Source organism: Agelaius phoeniceus, chromosome 9, assembly GCF_051311805.1.
Source record: "Agelaius phoeniceus isolate bAgePho1 chromosome 9, bAgePho1.hap1, whole genome shotgun sequence".
NCBI lineage: Eukaryota > Metazoa > Chordata > Aves > Passeriformes > Icteridae > Agelaius > Agelaius phoeniceus.
In genome coordinates this window covers 24,518,937-24,533,937 of record NC_135273.1, presented here as the reverse complement: position 1 = coordinate 24,533,937, position 15,001 = coordinate 24,518,937, and the positions used below count along the sequence as shown (strand labels likewise).

At 38.2% G+C, this 15,001-nt stretch overlaps 1 protein-coding gene across 6 annotated transcripts in view; it reads right to left on the bottom strand.

The window, feature by feature from the left end:
* Positions 1 to 15,001, bottom strand: part of RET (ret proto-oncogene) — an 83,223-nt gene that overhangs the window by 33,469 nt on the left and 34,753 nt on the right. For all 6 annotated transcript variants that reach the window (XM_077183287.1, XM_077183288.1, XM_077183289.1 and 3 more), the window contains 5 exons: positions 6,160 to 6,411; positions 4,310 to 4,603; positions 3,600 to 3,841; positions 2,392 to 2,593; positions 1,735 to 1,934 (listed from right to left, as the gene is read on the bottom strand). In XM_077183287.1, coding sequence (XP_077039402.1) covers positions 1,735 to 1,934; positions 2,392 to 2,593; positions 3,600 to 3,841; positions 4,310 to 4,603; positions 6,160 to 6,411 — 1,190 coding nt within the window. The remainder of the gene's footprint in view (positions 1 to 1,734; positions 1,935 to 2,391; positions 2,594 to 3,599; positions 3,842 to 4,309; positions 4,604 to 6,159; positions 6,412 to 15,001) is intronic.

Here is a 15,001-nt window from a genome sequence, read left to right as displayed (position 1 = left end):
CTGCTCAAGAATCAGAACAAAATCTCTTTGTGAATTTGTGTTTAGGCAGCACAAAGAAAAAGATCTCCTCCCAGAAACTTGGAGCTCTTGCCAGGAACAGTTTCCCCTGCTACTACTGCCACCCAGTGAAACTGCACAATTAGTGTGAAATGCCACTGTTTGCAAAGATCCTAAAACTCCTTTTCAGATGTTTGACTCTCATGACAATATTCCACACCAGTAGCCTTAAAATTCAACTGGCTTTTTTGCTTTGCACCCTAAAACTAAAAAAATCCACATACTCTCAGATTTTAAAACTGAAGTGTTCAAGTCATCTAGGGTATGCAGAGATAACCATGGCTGTCCAAATTTAATCTGGAACTCATTCATTCACAATAATATTGTATGCATAAACCTATATATAAAAACATGCACAGAAAACAACCCAACCAATTCATTAATCTAAATTCACACACACCTAACAGGTAAGTGTCCACATTTGTTTCAACTGCAGTCACACTGTGACACAGACACAAGGGTTCTAGATGCAAGAGCTAGACTATGAGTATCTTACATACCTGTGCTATTATTTCTTTTAGGGGGAACCCCAGGTTTCACCCCATCCCCAGGCAACAGGCAAGGGTAAAGCTTTCCCAGCCTGGTGCTACAAAAGCCTCAAACCTAACATCAGAAATAATTTGATCTGCACAAAAAGAACAGACTATCCTCTGAAGTTTCTAACTGATTGCAAATTGAAAAACTGCAGCCACAAGGCATCATGAAATATCCTAAAGGAGTAGCTTTTGTAGTGAGGCACCCACATGAGCACACTTGGTACCTTTTTCTTATTTAGGATATTCAGTGCAGACTATGGACAAAATGTCCCTTGTCAGAGTAAAGCCTGTTCTGTACTCTGAAGAGCTTTCAAGCAGCAACACATTTCATCAGATTAGATATAATAACATGCAATATATCTAACTTCCCTTTTTCTTTCTTTTTAAAATTAGTCAGAGGCTTAAAGATTAATGAAACTTAATTCTTCCTTAAAGTTCTCCTAATGAATTGGTTTTCTCTGCAATTGGGATGACCATATTTTAATCTCAGTCCTCCTCTCTGCTACAATATTACAAGGCACGCTTTCCAACCCTTCCAGACACAAAAGGGTTCATCACTGATGTTTTTAATATTCACTTTCATAATATTAATTGCATTGAACTAGTGCCTTATTAATGTACATGTTTCATAGGAATTACATTGTAATTTTCACCTGACTAATGTCAACCTGCTAGAAAGTGTCTCTGGAAAGCATTATTAATGGCAATGGTGGTGATTAGGCTAAAACAAGGGTTAAATTAGGAAACACATGAATTACTAACTAGCCATTACCTAAAGAAAAGCCATTAATATACCAAGACTCCAATAGCTAGACTAATTTCTTTTTTTTGCCCTTGACATTGTTGCAGTTATTCATGCCTAAGCCACTCACGGTTTCAAGTCCTCCTGTCCACAACATGTTATTTCTCTCCATCAGTACTTCCATGTGTGGCTCCTCCTGTTATTACATGGTGGGAGAGGTAGTGCCCAGCCTACCTGCTACCTCCTACATCCAGCAACAATCACAATGATAACAATCACATTTTTCAGTGACTCTGCTTAAAACAGTTAAAACCAACGAGGGCTGTAACACATCTGGCCCCAGTGATCCAGCTCATAAGCTCCATTAGAAAGGGGATGTATAATTAATATGGTCCTTACTTGTGCAAAACGTTCAGCATTTCTGTTCACTGTGAACTGGTAAGTTATGTTTGAAAACTGAATGCTGACAGGGAGGATGGAGACATTGAAATGGAGCATCACCGATCTTTCTGGGCCATGGAATTCTGTGTCATTCACCAAAACATCCAGCTGGAAGGAACGATGCTCTGTGACTGAAATGCTTTTATTCAGTACCAGTTCTGTGAAGGAAAAGATTCATCTATTAGCAACCCACATGATCTGCAAATGAATCTTTTAATATTGCAAGCCCAACAAAAATAGATGTACCAAATTTAATTATACACATCCAACTTTCCTAATAGGAAACAGAAGGCAACTTAAATATGAAATATGTTCTTAAGCTCTCTGTCATTCAAGATGTTTAGGAGGCCTTCTTCCCTTCTACCTACCAAGTCAAGAATCCTACAATCAAAACCTCTCGCTTATCAGTTTATACATCATCATCCCATACACTCCCTACTGCAGAGATGCACAAGCTCCATTTTTTCAGTATATATTTAAAACTCAGTGTTTTATTTACATGAAATTTCTCAGCTTTCTTTGGCTCAATACTTACAAAATGCTCAGAAAAATTCAAGAATTATTGGTCATCTACTAAAAAGCAACTTCTCCTTTATTTGAAGAAAGAGTCCTTACTGTACTCATGCCGAGTTCCCCTCACTTGGCTGCCATTTGGGCTGAAGTGGATTTCATCAAAGATGTGCTCTACACGAAATGTTTCACTTATCCAGGGATCGTCAGTAATGATGGTTCCTGTGTATTTCTTTCTGCTGCTTTCAATGGGATAAATAGGTGTGGTGTCTGCATCGTACACAGTCAGCGTGGAAAGAACAGTGCCCTGGTAGGAAACAATAAATGGCACTGCTGAAGGACCTGAAGCTTTCTTCTTCTGATAACTGGTTTGGAGACTGAAATACTGGTCAAGTAACACCTCACAACTTGCACTGAAACCCAGGCAAATGTATTCATAAGTGTCTTGTCAAGACTTGTTCTAGTCAGGAGATGGCAGCAAACTCCTAAAATCAGTCTTTATCCCTTCCAAATGCAAATACAATAAAAATGTACTTTGAAGGGAAAATTGACTACCAAGAGATCTTGTTGTTAGGAAATAGAAATTCTCTCATGAAACACACCTCATTTATGCCCCCCCACAAAAAGTCTTCTCTATACCATTGACTTAAAAAGGGTCATTGCTCCTCTGAAGAGCTCACATGTGTACTTTTCTACTGAAGCAAGGGGCACCAAAGACTCCCAGGGATTCAGATCTCTTGAAAGATCAGCTTGGCATAGCAAGGGAAAAATTAAAACCATTAAAACAAGATCCTGGAGCTCGCCATTAACTTCACAGGTGCAGTGGTTTGTCTGCAGAAGTCAGCCACTACTTCTACAGCATCCTGGTAAATTTTCTGAACATACTCCTGATACATTACACACATTTGCATGTATGGGACAGGCACGCATGTAACACTTGCTCTAACAACACAATTTTAATCCCCTGGGAGAAGAAACCCTGTAACAAATAGAGCAGTGCTGTATGGAGAGACCCACAGTGATCTTGACCACAGACTCAGCAAATGTCCATCCCAACCTTGGAAACTGCTCAAATCTCTTTCATTACTAACCCAAACTCCTCTTTCTTTGGGATCTGAGTAAGACATAACTTGGGGCAAAGGAATCCTACAAACAGCATTTTACAATCACAGATCTGCAGAGCATGGTATGGTGATGGGCTTGTTGCCAAGATCCATTATCCAGGCAGAACATGATGCTTACCAGGAGTTCTGCCTCCCACTGCTGTGCTCATACTTCAGGGACTAGGTAAAGGAGAACATTACCAACATTACCTCTTTCCTGTTGAACTCCACGACGGCATCTGCAGTATCAGTGCCATTGGGAAGGAAGGGAGGAGAGTCATCTTCATCTAACACGTTCACCAGGAAAGGCACCTCCACCTGCATTTCCCTGAGCCCCTCTCTGACTGTGCACTTGGCAATGAGCTCGTATCTCTCCCTCTCCTCCCGATCCAGGCGCTGCGTCACCCGCACGCTGGTGGTGTTCTCGTTGTACCGAAAGGGAACTCCTTCCCCTGCCAAACACACACAGCCACAATCACTTACTGTGCAGGGCTCTGATGGCTTTAATGCTTTTCTGCAGTTCAGTAAATCCATTTGGACAGCATGACCACACAGTAAAAGATTCAGAAGTGAAACAGAAGGAAGTTGTGTGGTTACATTAGAGTAGGGAGAAAGCACAGAATATATGGGAAGATTCTACAGTTTAGAAGCAGCACAATTTAAAGCTCAGGATTATTCTCAGTCTACTTTTAGCAGAGATCTAAAATTCTAAAACTGATCTTTTCTTTAGGGAAGGGGATAGTCCTCCTTCCCATTTCCTCTATGTATCTCAAAGGCAAAATCTTCAGGCTCAGTTTAGGCTTGTAAAGGAACTTCCTTTATAGAATCAAATCTAAATGGCCTACTACAAAAGAGCTCTTTTAACAGTGCAGCTGTTTGAATCTATTGCTAGTACGTGAGCGGCTCAGATCCAGTTTTACCTGCAAGCAATTTGTAGGAAATGCTGAGATTCTGACACAGATGATGAACTGAGGGTAACCGGAGCTGATGAAATGTACCAGGTGGTTTATTCTCCTTGATGTGAAAGGAGAGATCCATTTCTGTGAAGCAAAGCTGCCTTGCTGTCAGGGAACTGCAAGCTGGTGCAGTAGCATTGATCAAAGAGAGGAAAACTGTGGTGCGTGTAGGAGAGTCACATTCCTTCTCTTGGAAAGGGTGGGATGAAAGGAAGACATACAGCATCACCTTGGACAATGGCATCCAATTTCCTACAGCTTCAGGAGGAAGAAATCATCATAAGAAATATTTTACAGAAGACAAGCCAACATTTCTTTTCCTTATATTCTACCCTAGTCCATTATTCCATAAATCCTATTATATGGCAAAGCAACTCTTCAATATGCCAGATGCTGGTGGGAAGACTTTAGACCTTAATAATCCAAATAAGCCTAAAACTTCAGGGCTTGGCATCAATTTTGCATTATAGAATCTCAAAACCAGTATCAGCATTCTGTCTGTAAGACACTGACATAAAAACACATCACTGGCAGTAATCAACTCATTGATAGGACTGCTTTTTGAAGAGACTAGAGCAGAACAGGAAAAATAATGCATGAGATGGCAACAGATACTCAGGAAAAATCCATATCAGGATTAACATTTCAGTCACAGCATTCCAACAGTATGGACCAAATTGTCTAGGTTCAGAGAACAGATTGCTTCATCGTTTTCAAATATGAAGAGGTGGAAAAAGATAAAATCAAAGTTAAAACCAACGTGTGGTATCCACTAATACATCCTCAAGCCTTGTTTTGATTCCCTTGACTACAGACAGCACAGTAATATCTCTGTAATAGATCTAACTCACTTGAAAAGAAGTTCTAGGTCACTTTGATCTGTATGAACAAAACAAGGCTCTCGGGCGTTAAGTAGCTGTTCCTCCTTTGTTCAGCACAAATATTTGATATACATGAATGCCAAGTACCAAAAATGGATGAAATATCAAACGCTCAGCACTTCAAAAATAAAGCATTAAGTGTCTGAAGTTGAAAATTTCAACATCAAGGCACCTAAGTTCTGAAGGTAGTGTTGATATATGGATCTTACAAACTGAAGACAGTTACTACAGACTCTCTTCAACAGTAAAATTTCTGCAACTGATCACAGTGGTATGCCATTAACTCCTCATCCATTTCCTCCTCCACCATCTAATGATAACTAATTTCCTCATAGATCACAATCACCAAAACCAATTTAGTGCTAGAGCATAAAAGAGAAAAAACCCCTGAGATAATGAATTGTTTTAGTTCAACAGTAAGCTTCCCTAACAAAACCAAATCTCAAGTGAGGGAGAGAGGTACAATTAACCATTTCTTCTAAGAGCTCTTTGGTGTTACATGCAATCGTAATTTGTGAATCCAAGTCACCAGAATTCAAGGACCATTTACTTAAGAATCTGAACCACTCTCACAGCATTTGTCTTGGAATCCCTAACACAATGGAACTGGTCTAACTTTCATCAGCAGATGAACAAACTGCAAATTTCAGTGTAAAGCTGTGACCTATACAGCTGTGAAACGCAGAAAAAATATTTCCAGTAATGCAAGTGTCCCACCCTACTGGAGTTCCCAATTTGAGCAACAGGATCTGTCCCAGGTCAGCATCTGCTTTGGCATACTGCTGTGGATTTCACTGGGTCTGGTTCCTCATTTTAAAAGGTCAGATTTTCAAATTTGATGCTCATCTTCCAATGGAGAGATCTCATTGTCTGAATGTATTTTTCTTTAAGAACAGACACCTCAAGAAGAAAGGCTGGTTTTCTCATACTTACACAGCATGTTAAAGTCCTCTCTATCCAGGCTTTTGCTGAGGTAGAGAAGTCCCGTTTCTTCTCTGATTTGGAACCAATTATTTTCTTGTGGTCTTGCTCGAGGAACTATGAGATTGTGGCACAGATGAAAGTGGGCCACTTCCTCACGTGAATCCCTCAAGGCATGGATGCGCAGGAGCGGCGTTCCCGCCGGCTCGTCAATGTAGACATTCTCCAGGTACTCCTTCCTGGGGAAGTAGAGACCCAAGGCCACTGCAAAGGAAGGCACACGAGAGAAGAGGCAGACACAGTTAAATAATTTTGGCACTGGTGTTTTCTTAATAGATGTGCTTCCCAAGAAACAAAGGTTTCATTCTCTAAGAAGTAAAGAAGCATTAAAAAAAAATGTGGAAAAAGGCAGATCCTCATCTGGTGTAAATAAATACAGTTTTACTTCACTGAAGCCAAGGACACAGCCACCAAAAATACGGCCTATTGTTTATACTCAATTACAAAATTAACTGCTTTTTGAAAGTAAAACAGGTTTGCTGTAGACAAGGCCCAGTTTAAGATGAACACTTAAGGAAGCTCTGCTTGCCAAATTTTATTTAAGTTCCTATCTGGTGCTCTCAGTTGTAATTCCATCAGCTCACAGATGATATTCAAAGGAGGAAAAAAAAACCCTTTAGATGAAATCACACACTTAAAAAGCCTTTAAACATGTTTTCTTGTTGAGAGAAAACACACAAAAATTTATCAATGGTTTGCACACTTTTCCTCAGGTTACACAAAACCCCTCTTGTAGAGCCTTTTTGGCTCCCCCTTTCTAAACAGGCCAGCATGATACTTTTGGTACAGAAAATGATAGTTTAAAAAAATACTGAACGTGTTTTAAGTATTTTAAATATGACAGATGGGAAAGCTGAGAAGTGAGGGAGAAGGGAAACATACACTTTTTTTTCAGTACAATGACTGTGACTGACCTGATCATTTCCCACCCTGGCACTGAAGGCATTTACATTTAGTTAGTAGGGCTCAACTGCCCCTTGGTGCTGGTTTCTTCAGCTAATCTCACCTCACCAGGTCACTGTGCAATGGCCTCTCTACCTGTTTGCAGTGCTTCCCTTCCAATTTCACTTCTTGCAAATGTGATCACAAATCACTGATTTGCAAGGAGGGGACAAAGTGATGCTCACACAGACTGAAATACTGCAACTGTCACTCCTGGACTTTACATGCACTGACAGTCAGTGCTTGTTCTCATCCAGCCTGAATACTTGAATACTGCAGAATTATGCATCACTTCATCCAACTGATAAGGAGTTAGGCATATAAAAAGCTCACACATCTGCTGAACAAATGTAAACAATAATAACTTCCATATGTTACTAATACAAAGCTCTCTCAGCTTAAATCAAGCCAGATACAACTGGAAATGATGGTAATGCAGAAATAAAACTAGGGATATAAAAACATCTTCAAAATAGCATCAGGCTGTAGCACATATTTATTCTGCATTAGTACTGGATCCATACACTGTTCTACTGAACGGAGTGCACCACAAACAAACTGTAAACAAGAGACCTCTAATTTCATTTAGAAATACCACAGAAACCATTGTACCTTGCAATGATTCAGACATCATCTGTATCCCTGGATGCAATTACATCCAGCAGGTTTTCAGAGGCCCATTATTTTTTTTCACATATATTTTGCAATATATGAATAAAGTGTTAAAGTAATCTGGTAGGTGAATTCGTTCCAAAAGAATTAATTCAAAGAGAACCCAACCAGAGTATTTTTGAGGGTTTTAGGAAAGCATTAACTCTGGACATTTTCTGTCCAGAAAAAAAAATTATTACTTTTGATTCTGGCGCTATCACCATCTCTTCTTTGTAAGTAAGATTTCTGAATATTTGTATTAAATTACAAATATTTTTTCAGTCCCTCCATCTTTTTTGAAGTACAGGAAAACTTGGGGAATATGTGCTCCTAGAACTCCTAACAAATAGGTTCAGTAACAAGAGGAGTAAGGTGATATTCTAACACAAAGCCCACTCACAGTGCAAGTAAATAGACCCCCCTTGAGGTATTTTGTGTAAAAACTTGATTTTAAAACAATGAAAATTTCTTCACGAAAAATTTAACACTGAAAATTCACTTCTCAAGACTAAAAAAATTACTTTCAACTCACAAATGCATACAAATGAGGCTTACACAACAGTGGCTGTTATTTCCTTATTTCCAAGACTGGGGTAGCAGTCCTGTGCACAGTACAAGAACCAGCATTGCTGCAGAGATATGAAACCACCTCAAGCAGAAGGAGCTTATACAGAGTATACATAAACAATATCAATGTGTATCATGGGAAGTGGAAAGGGAGAAAAAGGGAGTCTTTTGACTTGCAATTATTTGCTTCCTTATCTTAAACAAGTGTGCTAAATCTTTATATGCTTTGCTCTACAAATGAGGGCTCACGCTGCACGCAGGTACAGTCATGTTCAACCAAGCACATAAATAATTATGACAGACATGGCCACTTGAATGCCTGAAACCTGGCACACAGCTACATCTCAGCAGAGTCAGCATCCCCACTGCTCTGCATCTGAAAGAAAAGGCTAATATTGATGCTGCAGACTCTGAAGTTCTTTGGCATCAGTTCACAGGAGGAGTCTTTTCCATTGTCAGAAAGAAAGGGAAAAAATCCTGTAATATAAACATTCTGATTTCTCTGTAAATAAGAGAAATGCAAAACAATGCTTTGTATTTTGAAGAGAGAGGATCCCTCCACAAAATAATTTAGTATTTACACAATCATTAGCTGGAAATGTATTTCACAAGTTGCAAAGCCACTTCAAGAAATTTGAAAAAGCTGCTGTAAGAGATTTAAATAGATACGTGCTCTTTTTTTACTCAATTCAAACCTAAACCTGATCAAACTAAATTCTGTCCATTGAAAGTGTAAGTTTTTAGTACAAAGCAGAGTTCCATATTGAGGACAATATCCAAGGGTAGTTTTAAGTGACACCAGTGAATATGTCAAATTTTCATATTTTACTTAGAAAACAAGTATTTGAAGTGAAGAGTCTTTACAATACTGCAAAATAAATAATTATATACATAAATATATTTAATTATATAAAAAATTAATTAAGCCACACAGCAAGATTCACCCAGTTTTGTGACATTACTGGGATTTTGTAAAGTGGTTTGTGTCACTCTGACTCAGCACTGAAAGAGATAAGAGATATGCAACAGACTGCCCAAGTCACAACCACTCTCTGCATATAAATCTTTGGAGGCTAATTTTAAAGGAGACCTTTGAAGTAGAAATGTAGCACCCACTTCTCAGAGGTGTGTTCATTCCTTTAAGCCCTAGTGAGTTAAAACCAAATTCAATAAACTTGCCATCTGGCAAGTATGCTGCAGGATGAAGAGGTTCTAATCCTGGCCACAGCTCCTTGTGTCCTGAAAAAAAAAAATCCATTTCCAAGGACTTGTGTGAGCTTCCTATGGAAGCCAGATGGAGTTTTTAATGAATCTGCCATTTAAATAAAGAGGAATTGAGATGGTTACATTCAAAACTGATGGTTAAAGTGCTTTTGCTTAGGAATTAAAAGCAGAGAAAAATTTTGCATTCCAATCTTGAAATGCACCACAAGAAGGTTGTAGCTCTGTAGCATCACAGAATCATTAAAATATTCTGGCATCTCTGAACATTTTTTTAGAGGACACTTCAGCTCTCCATACTACAATCAGCACAGGAAACATGGCAAGCTCTGATGGATGAGCAATATTATGGGATAATAATAGCGTATCAGTAACACACAGAAGAGAAAAGTGATCACGTTTAAGCGGATGTAATGCTACTAACTAATAGCTCCTACAGGAAATAGATACAGTTATGACAGCAGTTTTCCAGTGCAGGGAGAGAAAGCAGGTAAAATGAGAGTAGAGAAATGAGATTATATGTACTTTGAAGCCTTCATGATTGCCTTTTGAAATAAGGCAATTTTTCATGCAGCTTTTTTCCAGTCATGAATGATTAGGTAAATAATGCCTTTTTTGATACAAATTGAATTTTTTCTGAACACAATTTGCTCTACAAAACTTAAGATGTTTTTAGTGCTTTTTATGCTTGCCACTACTGTCTTGAGTAGCATTTGGGGATGGCTCTTGATGAAAACTGTTAAAGTGACTACAGCAACATTATATTCTTAATATCAACCTGATGACAGAAAACACAGCTTAACATTTGAGTCACAAAATGAAGGAGCAGGAAATTTTGATTAGATATAGAAGAAGACTTGACTGTGAGGCATTCTCCCAAACAATGCCTGTAACCATCTTTCAAGGTACAACTACAGACTTCAAACAAATAGTTTTGAACTAGCACATGTCTAATGAAGTTCACAGTCAAACTTCAAAGTTTGAATGACCACTGCTTGGTTTAGATTACACTAGGCATTTGAACAACAAGTTTACTCTTGATTTTAAAAAAATCAAATGGCTGAAATATAACATTACTCACTGAAGTTATTTTAGGTTTCATTACTGATGTAATGAAAACTCTCTCTCGAGCCTGAGGGTCTGTTACCTGCAAACTTTTCACTAGTTCCTGTTAGTACACTTTTGTCCAGTAAATGAAAATCTTCACAGATCTCAAGGTGCCTGCTGGATGAATATGCATTTAAAAACAATAGGACCAGTTTGGTTTTTTAAAAAGAAAAGAAAAAAAAATCAGCAAAATGGAAGTGATGGTTGTTTTTCATTCAGCAAGTAGTAAATACCTATATAACCTACACCTGACAAAACTTATGCAGAGCTTCTCAACCTTTTGGAGGAAAACAAAACAATTTATTTAGAACAGAACAACCCCAGGCAACCAAAATCTTTAATCCAGAATTGACATGCATCTCCAAGAAGAGGGAGATGCTCTTAATGCAATGATAACCCTGCCAATGTAACATACAGGATTTAATGACGTAACAGATGAACGTGGGAGTCTGTTGTTAATAATCCTCCATTTGTTGCACAGCATCAGATTTCAACAGGCAATTATCTGTCAAGCTTAGTTTTGTGTTCCTGAAATAATTATCTTTACTTCTGACAAGTAGCCATTATCTTCCATTACTAATATTAATATACCTAATGTTCGATTCATCAGCGAACAAGGCCAGTAATACACTTTCCTATTTTAAATTAAAGGACTTGCCCACTTAATTCCCTTCTAGTCTCCACACAATTAGGAAATAAATTTGCCCTCATAAACCAAAAAGTCTGTAATTTAGGAAAAACACTGTCCCCTCACAGAAAAGTAGTATGGAAGAGCAGAGCTAGAAACACCACTTTGGATTCAATGGTCAGCTGTGCCGGGACCCTGATGTGCCTTGAGTGCCCGCCCAGCAGGCAGCAGGGTGAGCAAGGCTCCCAGGCACCACGCAGGGCACGCTGTCACACACAAGCACGAGTCACAGAACTTCTCCTGGTTTTATACAAAAACTTCAGCCAAATTCTGCCACCAGCTGTTGAGGCTGCAGTGTTCCTGCCTGGCTGTAACTCTGAAACTGGGTTTCAGTCACTGCAACAGTGACAGAGAACAAGTGGCATTCTCCTAATTGACTAGCAAGCCATTTGCACAGCTCAGCAGCATGATGTTATTTACTTTTAAATGTGTCATTTTTAAGCTGATCACTACAGACATTGTAACAGATGTTACATGAACCCAAGAACATAAGAAACTGTATTACAGTGAAAACAATTTTTCTTTCTTTTTTTTCACAAAGCTTCCCCTCTGGAGCCCAGGTTAGAGTGGATTGGGGAAAGATCACTGTAGGGATTCACACCAGAATTTTCTTACAGTGGTTGTAGTCAAACTTATGGAGCTGGATAATTGCTCAGTGTCACCTGTTGTGTACATTTACATGTAGCACAATTGTTGGAGAACAACAGAATAAATTTCAGTACCAGCAGCCTCAGTGAAATACACGTGCTTTACAGAACACAGTACCTCCAGGGAAAACAGGTCCATATGAAGTGATGGTAAGCAGAAACAGTCCTTAACTGGAATATACTCCAGACCTGGTCAACTGCTCTGCTTTAACTTAATTGCCTCTCCTGCGATTTTCCTCACCAGATTCCCACAGTCATACTGAAAATGACCCTGAATTTTAGACTGAAAATACAGAAATTAATTAGAAATATTATATCAGATATTATATTAAATATAGTATTATAGAACATACATTAGGTAAGATAAAAATGTATATTTAGATAAAATATTAAATATTCCGCTAGTCAGCAAAATGAGGAAGATTTTCTGGTATAGGAAAATAAGACAGACATCGTGAAGCAAAAAAATGGATCTGACAAAAACAGAGTTTGTTTCCCATGTCGGGCATACTGAACAAAAATATAAAAAACGTCCAGATCAAAGACAGAGCCTAAATTTATCAAAAAGAAATGAATTTTGATTTGTGACAATTGCCAAGATTTTAATTTGTGTCTCAATTCAAGACTGCAAAATCTGTGCAGCTCAGGATCTACCAGAGAAGAGGACAGCACCTCTACTGAAGCTTCACTTGTGAGTTCAGACTGAGGTCAAACCTGTGCCTAGACTTTCCTTCCAGAGCCTGTACCTCTAAGTAAGTTTGAGAAAATTGCTCTTTAAGTGCCACAAAGGCTAGAAGCTTCCTTCCTCTTGCATTCTTACAATTTGTTGTTTGTTTTGGGGTTTTTTATTACTTTAGCAAAAGACAAATTTTTGATGCTTCATTGTTCTTAAATACCAGTGTTAGTAGAACTTAAACTATCCATTATAGAAATTAATATGCATGGAAAGCTTCTTGTGAGAGATTACAGGGGTTTCTGAAAACTCTTCAGATCCTGATTCTGCCACTTCTCCTTACTTGTGTGATTGAATACTTCTTCTTTAAAATATGGCCTAATTGTTGGAGAATACCTGGACGTAATTTTGCTCTGTAGGAGTACTGAGCTGAAATGTAAGACAAGGAAATAACTGTATTGTAGCACAAATTATATTAATGAATACTTAATAGAATTAATTTACTCTGTGTATGATCTCATGTGCCTTCTAGAGTGTGTTTATGTATTATGTGTATGTAAACACTGCTCTAATGAGAAGCTAGAGAAGATTGGTGACATGTCTCTCACTGTTCTGTGCTAAAACTGACACACTACTTGTATCAAAACCATAAAATCCTCAAATAATAATGGAGTGACATACAAGTGCTCTAAATCCCTGTTGTACTTTAATTAGCTTTCACATGTATTTAACAGTGCTGAGCTCACACAGAAGATAAACATTATAGCAGCAATTTGGAGAACAAAGTACTGACAACCAAATAGATTTGTTTCATAAAAACATAAAAATAAATCACAGGACACTTATCTGTAGAAATTGTTCAGCATACTTGATAAGATGAAAAGATCCTTAAAGGCAAAGACAAGTTTAAATTAATTATCTTAGTTAAAAGGATATCAGCCTCAAAAAACATTTCCTACATTAAGATACAGATCAAGATCACTGTGCTGATTCCTTAATAGAGCACTATATTTTCACAATCCCAAGTCATGAGAATGAATAAAAACCAATTGATTTAAAACCTGTTGATTTATGACAAAGATTTGTATATGCACAAACTCCTGCATTCCATTACAACTTAAGCTCAAATTTCCCCATTTCTCTTCCTCCAGCTGCACTTGATTCTGCATCACCAAAATGAACACAAGTCTTCCTGTCAATTATAAATAGATGAAGTCAGACATAAGGGATCACTTTCTGACAGCTCAGGGCAGTTCACAAACACCTCCATCCATTTCCTCTGCCTAAGCCACCTTCAGAGAGAGAACATGCTCAGGTGAAATAAGTACCAATATTTCTCACAAATGGCTTCTTTCCCCTCAGCATCACTGGACTGCAACAATGAACAGAACCTTGGCCAAACGTAACAGGACCAATTTGGGATAATTGCACGATGTTTAATTGTTCTTGAACAACACCAGTGACCCTGCACCTGGGTTGTGGCGAGAGGAGTCTGATTTTCAGAAAAAGAATTGCATGCAATACCTTCTCATTTTCTAGGGAGTGGATGACTTTACAGCATCTGGATCAAATCTTTACCTTGGATTCTCCACCATTGCACTGGAAACCCTATTTTCTATATTTAGTGCAGATGTGTAAAAATTAGCCTGCTTGACCCCATGCAGTAAAATAGGAAATAGCTCAGCCTGAATTGCGTTTTATCCATAGCTAATATCTCTAGCTTCCCTTATTTTCTCCAATTCCTGCAGCTCATGAAAGAGACAGAGCAGTATAATTACTGCCTTACAGCAGGAGGCAATCAATGAAAACTTTTGCTGCTGGTGGTTGAAAAGTTGCCAGAAAAATGGTAATGACATGAACGTCCACCCCTCACAGCAAAGTGCTCTGTTATTAAGAGCTGCTATTCTCTTTCCGAACACTCAAGGGAGCTATGAGCCTACAGTTCAAATTTTCAGTCCAGGAAGTGAAATCTCACTGTAACTTCAAGCTTATTTGTTTATTGATTTATTTAGTTTCGTCTTGAACTAACAGAACATTTAGGATTAATCACTATATTTTAGGTTAAGATTACTATTTTTTATATGAAATCAAATGCAGAACATAAGCTCTTACGCTGTTATTATTTTTTAATACTTTATTATCTTATTCTAATGCATATACATATAAGAACTAAAATACTGTTAAGACACACCTTCACTTGAATTTCTAATTCCTTCAGCCACTCTGGCAAATACATTTTCTTAAGTGCTCTTACAAGGAAGACTGCTTCTAAAATAGTTTCATAAAAATCTATATTAC